The 9,403-nt window shown below is 43.4% G+C and overlaps 1 protein-coding gene across 1 annotated transcript; it reads left to right on the top strand.

Moving 5' to 3' along the window:
* Positions 1-3,074: 3,074 nt before the first annotated feature.
* Positions 3,075-9,144, top strand: LOC306921371 (aquaporin-7-like; the record flags this gene model as incomplete). Its single annotated transcript, XM_079498481.1, has 6 exons — positions 3,075-3,185; positions 4,377-4,503; positions 4,986-5,123; positions 7,274-7,392; positions 8,030-8,247; positions 8,805-9,144. The coding sequence occupies 6 exons, from the start codon at positions 3,075-3,077 to the stop codon at positions 9,142-9,144; spliced, it is 1,053 nt and encodes a 350-aa protein (XP_079354607.1).
* Positions 9,145-9,403: the final 259 nt, after the last annotated feature.

The following is a 9,403-nucleotide window of genomic DNA, read 5'->3' on the forward strand; positions in this document are numbered from 1 at the left end:
ATCGATTAATCGAGGTATAATTTATGATCCGTGGACACCACGCCTCTGCATGCTAACCACCCTTTGCCTTAGCTAGTGTGTCGTGGATGAGCACTGAACAGGCCCCAGGAGATAGTATGCATTTATCAGCTTCAATTATTGTATAGTGTTCCGACTTTCAAATGTGTCTCTTCATAACCGCATTTATTTGTGTCATCGCTTCCAATTTGACCCAGTGGGTTCACCACTGAACACTGACCCATATGGTCATTATTTAAGGATTGGTTGACACACCAGAAAATAGGAGAGCTGCAGAGTTTCCTGCAATTTGTGTGGGACTTTGCAGTGATCAACCTGGCCCTTAGTGGTTCTAAAAAGTGGGGACCAGGGAACCCACATATAGGAGTCGACTCGTTGTGGGAGTCCCATGGGGCAGGGCTCCCCCCCACCTCAGGCCCCTGGGGTACTGGGGGATCCTGCCATAAAATATTTTATAGGGGCTCGGGTCCTTGACATGAAACAGTTTGAGAACCACTGCATTACATCATGCTTGGCAACACAAGGGAAGGGACACATGTTCACAGTTTTCCAGATGTTCTTCCATTCTGGCAGACCCAGACAGACAGAGCATCATAAGCCACTAACTGACAAGTTGCACTGTGTACTGTGTAGCCTTAGGGTGAAATCAATGCGATAGGGGGCGGCGGAGAGCGTTGTGTTTTGAATAAAAGATATTAAATAACGTTATAACTTAATTCTGAAGCCACAATACAATGTAATTATTGGATAGGTCGACGATTTCCTCATAATGCATGCATGTTCACGTTTTCAAATCATTGTTAGGCCTAGCCTATATGTTTATAAATAACGTGCGGATATGCTTTCGAATCGATATTCTCTGTGCGTCATGACGCATGCGTTTGGTTGGATACAATCATTAACCATTGCCCCGGACACCTGTTAATTTTTATGTAGGCCTATAGGTCATTTAATAAAAAATAAATACATAAATAAAACAAAATAGAAAAATGTCGACTATAATGTTTTTCTTTACAGCTTCTATTGTAATGCGTAACTAGGTTGGAAGGACGTATCTGAGGAGGCTGCATGCAGCACAGCATAACAAATGCAGCACATGCATGTTTATGGCTAAAGCAAACAACTTTTGTGCAACACATTTAATGGTTATACCAGATGAAATTAGGCTATTATTTTCTAAGTTTCAAGGCTCAATATTGCAGCAAATTGCCTATATGGTTAAAACAAGGTTTCTATATCTGTCTGTATCGACATTAAAATCATGTAACTAACTATATATCTGAGAGTGAACAAGTTATGGATTCAGCAGTTCCACATTTGTGCACTCGGATTTACAGAACAATAAGGATTTGGGTTCAATTTGAACCTTTGTAGGCTAAACTCTAGCATGCAGGATCTCCATATAGCTAAATATAATAGATTAGAATACCTGTATTGAAAGAAATAAAGAAAGAAAGAAAGAAAGAAAGAAAGAAAGAAAGAAAGAAAGAAAGAAAGAAAGAAAGAAAGAAAGACTGAAGAGGCTTAAAAAGGGAAAAGAAAAAATAAGGCTCCCCAAATGTAGCCTATATTTGAGCTGAGGAAGTTTTCAGAATGTGTGAGAGGCCAGCCATGCAGGCAAAGGGACATCTAACCGAATTATAACAGAATAAATAAATAAATAACCAAAAACAATTCAACCTGCCAAAAGTATGGGAAGTGATGGAGGTGCCATCATGACCAAATGATTTCAGGTTTGGCTGTCATTTAAATGTAAAAAAGTTTGGCCATTATTATGGAAATAATATATGTCCATCCGGGTGAATGTATATCTTAGAAGTTTATTCAGAAGAACAGCAACAAGCAAACAACATCTACTAGTCTAGCAGGCTTAGCCTGTATCACTCCAACTTTCTCTCTCAGTACATCTCTCTCTCGTCGTCTCCATCCCACTCCCCTCCCCTCAGCTTCTCCGTAGGTCCTCTCTTATACCTCAGAAGCAGGTCCACAGATAAACATATAAACAACAATACAATACAGACGCCCTGACTGTCTTGGCCGTCGCCCCCCTCCTGAGACAGGAACTACCCAGTGATACCTATTCAGGCCCAACAGGGTCTCATAACAAACAATAGGTGTGACATGGTCTTTTACATACAACTTGATCAAAGGGTTGATTGGATTAAGGCAGGCCAGACAGACTAGCATGGAACAATATACTATATAGATTTGAGTTCATATTTCCCACAACATTCCAGAAGAAGTTTAAGAAGTAGTGGAAAATTGCAGCTTGTATAGATCAGCTATATTCACTAGTTTGTGTCCTGGACTCACGGGGGAGATCAAATTTCTCTTTTGGGTCTTGACTGAGCTGTTTCGAAGTGAACCACTGGTCTACCGTCTAGCCAACAGGAACAAAACCTCTGAGGCAATGACTCAGACGCATCCTTGACCTGGTTGTCACTTGTCACCATGCCATAAACTGTAGAGTAGTGCCAAGCAAGCCATAATACCTTTCCTACAGGAAGCAGTCATGACCTTGTGGCTGTTAAACTAAGCATTAGTAGCCTATTAAAAATAGAATTCTAACACGCCACTGCATTCACAATTTCACAAACCAACATGTCCTAAAACATTTTGTGACCAAAGGCTTTCTTACAAAACCTGTTCACCCTGTTCACCCTGTTAGCTGAGTCCGAGACATTGAACTATTGGACGCCCTGTGTGTGTGACTTTGTCACAGGGAGGAGGGGGCTGAGGCCTTAACCTTTGAACACACTTCATGGGGTACTCACTACAGATATAAAGAGAGAGAGAGAGGGTCAGAGAGGGAGACAGAGAGAGGAGAGAGATATAAAGAGAGAGAGAGAGGGTCAGAGAGGGAGACAGAGAGAGGAGAGAGAGGAAGGAAGGAAGGAAGCTTGCAAGCAGAGGGGATCAGCAAAAAGTGATGCGTTTTTGTGGAATAGACTCGTCAGTTAACTGAAGGGACTATAGTAACTTTTAACTTGTACATGAAAACAAAGCAAAAACTGAAAATCAACCCAAGTAAATTAGGGTGGAAAGAAGAGGAAAGAATGAACGAGCGGCCAGCAGCACTTCCGGGCCCTCAGAAGAAGAAGGCTTGGATCAAGAATGAGGTTTTTCGAGTGGGACTCGCCGAGACCCTGTGCACATATGTCATGATGGTAAGAGAGTTTATTTCACCTGCAGAGAGAGTGAACTAATGGAACCACATGTACCATTTATGGGTTGTGGTTTGATTTGTTCACTCTCTCTGGCTCAGGACTTTACTGTGAAGAATTTACTACGCAGGCTGGCTGTGTACAGTGTACAAGCTTGTATGATGGGCTATTTTTGTTCTATTTATACTTAGCCAACCATGGTCCAGTTTACTATCTAAGTCTAGAGGGCTTTTACAAGTGGTTAATGTTGTAAGTTTGGTGACATACAGAGTTATCTACGGCTTTTCCTGAATCACACACACATGGTATAGTCTTTGAACACCATGTGCTTGCTGTTGATTAGGAATGTCAAAATCCATGACCAGCCTGGTGATAACCATGCATGGCCCTCCCCTGTCCGGGAAAACACTGGCTTAATTGTCTCAACAGCATGGCATTGCCACATGTTGAGGTCACGTGTTAGCCACCTGTCATATCAAAGCCTAAACTTAGACCGCTGCATGACACACACACGCGCACATGCGCGCACTGTTCCCATTTTACGGACTGTGTAAATGTGTAACACAACCTTTTCCACCACTGCCCACTGTGCATAGTTACACTTGGAGTCACATGCAGGCACTGGACTTCACCTCCTGCAGTTTTAAGGAGATTTAACTCTCACTCACTTCACATGGGTGTGATCTTTTAAATTCTGTCTTACTTCCCCCCCCCGTAAACTTTTGATGTGACAGTGACACTAAGGGTCCTTTCAAGCGGGCAGCGATTTAACACGCCTAGTAATTCATTAGATTTTTTTTGAGTGGTGCAAACCACTCCAACAACTGGCTTTGTTAGTGTGTGTTTGTGTCCGTGCACAGGTGAGCGTGGTTGCTATCGTTAGTGTGTGACGTCACTGACATAGCTGATCAGACTATATAAGACCATGCACCACTCAGTTCACACGGGTGTGATTTTTTCTGTACGTGCGGAGTCGAGGGTTGACAAAGCAAGTGTATTTATGTGGGTGCGGCCCCGTGAAATTGCCGCGCGCATGTTCGTTTCCTGCACACGTCCGCGGCTGACCAGACCTGGAATCTGTTTAGCTTTTTTTTTTTTGTTACGCCCCTGTTACGCCCCTCTTGAGCAGACCTGTCGTTGATCCAGACAACTGGCCTTCTGACACTAATGAATGATTGTGATGTCCTCTTCCAGGTGTTTGGCTTGGGTTCTGTGGCCCAGGTAGTCACAGGCCAGGGAGAGTTTGGCCAGTACATCAGCATCAACCTGGGCTTCGGTCTGGGCGTGGCCATGGGAGTTCACGTCGGAGGGAAGGTCTCAGGTAGGTTAATAGGGATGAAGTGAGCTGACCACAAAGTTAAAAACGCAATTTAGATAGCATGTTATTTAAACAGATAGGCTACCTGGTATCAGACCAGAGGCCGATTCTATACAAAATGCCATCTGAATCAGTTGTCACAATTAATTTTTTTTTCAAAATTGTCCAAAACTAAATAGCAGATGTACATACTTGCAGCACGGGACGAAGTTACGCGGTGTGAGCCTGTAGATCTTGATCTTTGAATAGCCAAGGCTAAAATCTAAAATGACACAGATGCTTCCCCGGTTTTAATGGGTTAAATGTACAGATTGTTATTTTGATTGCCTATTGTTCAGAGTAGACCGACGGTAGGTTCTTTAACTGTGATCTTTACCTAAGGAATCTTACAATGACACGGCCAAATGGCGACGGCAGGTTGTAAGTATTTAAAGTTACTGAAGTGTGCGATTCCGACATAAATAACCTTCACTCCGTTGTACCAGGGGCACATATGAATGCGGCAGTGTCGTTTACCATGTGCGTGTTTGGCCGCCTGGCGTGGAGGATGCTGCCGCTGTACGTTGTCACACAGTTTCTGGGCTCATTCCTGGCTGCCGGGACGGTTTACTTGGTTTACTACGGTAAGGACACACACGTCACACACAACGATGGAAACTATATTTGCGTGATTACATCAGAATAAATGATCAGAATCAATCACATTTTCGTGTCAATTGAATATTTCCATTTATTGCCAAATGATACAAAAGAAAGACTATAAAAGAGGTAGATACCAGAACAGAGATGGATAATTATGAAACATGTGACAAGCCTTGTGCCCAAACCACACTAAAGGGTCACAGCAATGCAACTCCTTGCAACTCAATGAGTGTGGTTTACCTTAAAAACGGTTTTGTCCCGACACGACGGTGTGGTTTGGGCTTAATTAGTCAAAGCACACTAGCACAGGGTAGTTCTTACTTCAGTTAATGAAAACTGCAGTGTGCCCACAAAACATTGTATGCATATCAGCAGATTAAACACTATACTTAAACTAATTGGCTCCATAATTTTTTCCCTCTTCTCAAACTTTGTCATGTCAAGAACCCCCAAAATTGATCTATTTGGCCGTGGACCTAGAGCTGAAATTATTTTCTGCCAGGGACTGGGCCCATACCAGATCTTTGGTGTCAAAATGTAAAAAAAATAAATAAAACATACTCAAATGCATTCAATTTAAGGTTTTCAAGGTGTATGGAAAATAGCACATGACACAGAACCTAAACCACACCTCCAGCCGCCATTTCGTCAGTCTTAGTTTTACCGGCGAGATATCCAAGATATCCTCTTCTCCGAAAATCAAATTTATTTCGAATGGCACAGGTATGAGATGTTGTTATTCCTAGCTTGGACAATCTTTTAAACGCCGACTCCCTGGCACCACCAAACTGCAGCACATTGTTCACGTAGTAGGAAAACGCAGACAAGCGGTTCGCTCTCCCTCCTGGTGGAGAAGATGGAGGAGATGAACGGAGCCAGGCGCTTCAGGTCACTGTCCAGGGCGGCGAATGAAAAAGTCTTGAATTGATCCGCGGGAGACCGGCGCAGCACGAAACTCTGCTTGTGGTCACAGAGAACGCGGCACTCTCCATCGACAATCTGTAGGAATCCAGGTTTCAATTCCTCAACGAGATACGAGTGCAGGTGCTGGCGAGGTGCTCAATGATTCCAGACACGTCTGTATCACACTGTAGCCTCACTCTTTTGCTGGGGTACTGGATATACACCTATGAGAAGGAAGGTGAAGCAATATGACTGGCACGATTAAAAACATTTAACTTGGCAATAAATTAAGTAATTGCGATTAACAATGTAATAGTTGGAAAAAAAACCCGCCTTATTTAGGCTTCATAATCAAAAGTTGCACGGGTCAGATATGACAAATAACTTAAATATACAGACATTACTGACATATTTAATCATTTTATACTTTCAAAGAAATGTGAAAATGGCGGAAATAACTGATGCTTACAGCTTATATCTGCTATTTTTAGAACATTACTTTGTAAGTAACATTTTTTTAAAAGGTGCTATATAAATAAATTCCAAACGAATGCTACTAGTAATTGTTAGAGTTGTGTGTAATGTTTATTAGATTCACTGGTTGAACATTTATTCTTGGAGGGGAGGGCATCGAGGCCCCAAAATGCATGGAGGATCGAGGCCCCAAAACCAGTGTACAAGACCAGCGGTACTCAAAGTGGGGTCCAGGGACCCCCAGGGGACCAGGGGTCCTTGAGGGAATTCCAGCATCACAATCATTTTAACCATTTCATTAATTTATATGCTGGCTATTAAAAAATAGCAGACCTTCACTATTTAGTTTCACGGGCAGCGTGGCACGAAGTGACGCAAGCTGACGTGGCACTCTTATCATCATGACGTAAAATAGACACTGACGTAAAATTGTCCATTCATTGTCAATGGGAATGTAATGTTTGTGTAGGACAAAGTTTGTGAACTTACACTGACTAAAAGCTGGATATAGGAGGGGCTAGCACCCCTCAAAAATCTCAAAACATATTTGGAAAAATGTGAATAATTTAGCTTAAAAAACAAACAACCCCACAAATCTTCTCTTCTGGGCGTTGCTGGCCAAAAACCTTCTCAGATGGGGGTCTGCGGCCAAATCAATTTGGGCGTCCTTGACACGAAAATGTTTGAGAACCACTGCTGTAACAAAATAATAAATGCTGAGAATGACCTTCTCTCACTTACTATGTGATTACAGATGCCATACATGAGTTCAGCGGAGGGAACCTGACAGTGACCGGTTCCAAAGCCACGGCTGGGATCTTTGCCACCTACCCTGCACCATACCTCACTGTACAGGGTGGTTTAATCGAACAGGTGAGCATGCCTATGCTTACAACTAGCCCAAGCTGGACCCCCTAGCTGAGAGAGAGAGAGAGATGAAGCAGGGACACATTGCTAAAGTTCTATTCTTTGGCCTCCTGTAGTAACTCTGACTCTGAGGATCCCCTAGGGATCCCGGACCCCCTGTTGAAAACCCCTGCATGGCTTACTTTCAAAATTGCGGAAATAGCCGATCTACAAGCTCACAACTCATCGCATCGCAAGGCATTGTGAGCTTGTAGATCATGCTATTTCTGCTATTAATCTGAAAATGTATGAATACTTTTCAACATCCAAGCAATTATGACGATTATGCAAAAAGAAAAGAAAAAAAGAAGCAATTACCTCATATAATTAGGTGATCATAATAACAGTGGCAGACAGCACAAAATGCGTGTGTGTGTGTGTGATGTATGATGGTGTGATTATCTCTGTGTTTGACGCATGTGTCTGTGTGTGTGTGTGTGTGTGTCTGTGTGTGTGTGTGTATGTGTGTGTGTGTGTGTGATAGATGATAGTGTGATTATGTCTGTGTTGATGCGTGTGTGTGTGTGTGTGATGGATGACGGTGTGATTATCTCTGTGTTGACGTGTGTGTGTGTGTGTGTGTGTGTGTGTGTGCCACTGCCAGGTGTTTGGCACGTTCTTTCTGCTGCTGTGTCTGATGGCTCTGACGGACCGGAGGAACCAGCCCGCGGCGGCGGGCAGCGAGCCCCTGGCCAAGGGCCTCCTGGTGCTGCTCATTGGCATCTCGCATGGCAGCAACAGCGGCTACGCCATCAACCCCACCAGAGACCTGGCGCCCAGAGTCTTCACCGCCATGACGGGCTGGGGAACGGACGTCTTCAGGTAATATATATCTCTCTAGCGGGACAGTGCACTTATATACTTGCGTGTCATGGACCCCAGGGTCCCCAAACTGATGTGTTTGGCTGCGGACCCCCATCTGAAAAGGAATGTGCTTGCTTTTTATAAAAGCAATGTTTTACCACTTTTTGCCGTTTTTAACCCTAACCCTCAAGTCTGACTTAAATTGAGTGCCTGTTTCATGCACTCAAAATAGCTGATCTACAAGCTCAGAAAGCACTGTGATGCAGATCTGCCATTTCAGGTGTGCATTGCACAAATCAAGCCTAAATACAGTATATCATGATGTTTACTGTATAACCATTAAAAAAAGAATTCTTGGCCTAAAAATGGTCCTCACAATCTATTTCTGAAATTCTACTATACTTTGTGTGTGTAGTGACCCGGGTAGTGTAGTAATACTGTACAAGCACACGCACGCACGTCACACGCACACTTAAATACAATACAAAAATAAAATAAAAAGTTTCGAAAGAGCAACGTTTGCTTTTGTGAGATACTCAATCTATTTTCTCTTTTCTCTCCACACTCACACACAGGGCTGGAAACGCATGGTGGTGGGTGCCTGTACTAGTAGCCCCCCTTGTGGGAGGGGTCATGGGGGCAGGGGCCTACAAGGCCTTCGTGGAGTTGCACCATCCCTCGCTTTGTGACCAAGGGCAGGATGAGGAGGAGGAGCTTACGGACAAGTCGCAGCCTCTGGAAAAGCAGAAGAGCATCTGTATTAACCCTAAACCTAACCTCACAAAAAAAATATTCTGTGCATTCTTTTTCAACACTCACCTTGAAAAAGAAGAATCCGATCAAACTGAAGAGGCATCGCACTGCAACTCTAAAGTGTCTCATGACTTCTGTCATAACAACACCGGGATGAACTGAGTTGGCGGTCACACCTATATCTCACCCACAAAGACAGACAGATAGAGATTGGGGTTTAGGTTTGGCATCTGGAACCTCGAGGAACATGAGGAACCCGGATCCAACGTTGAGGAACTGGAATCTGTTCCATCACATTTGGAAACGTTTCTGGAGCCGTTTCTGGAGCTGATGATATAGTTTGAGAACCATACCAACTCTGACAGTGATAGAAACATATCACTGTCAGAGTTGGTATGGTTCTCAAACTATATCATTTCAA

This window comes from Electrona antarctica, assembly GCF_951216825.1.
Source record: "Electrona antarctica genome assembly, chromosome: 4".
NCBI classification, from domain to species: Eukaryota; Metazoa; Chordata; class Actinopteri; order Myctophiformes; family Myctophidae; genus Electrona; species Electrona antarctica.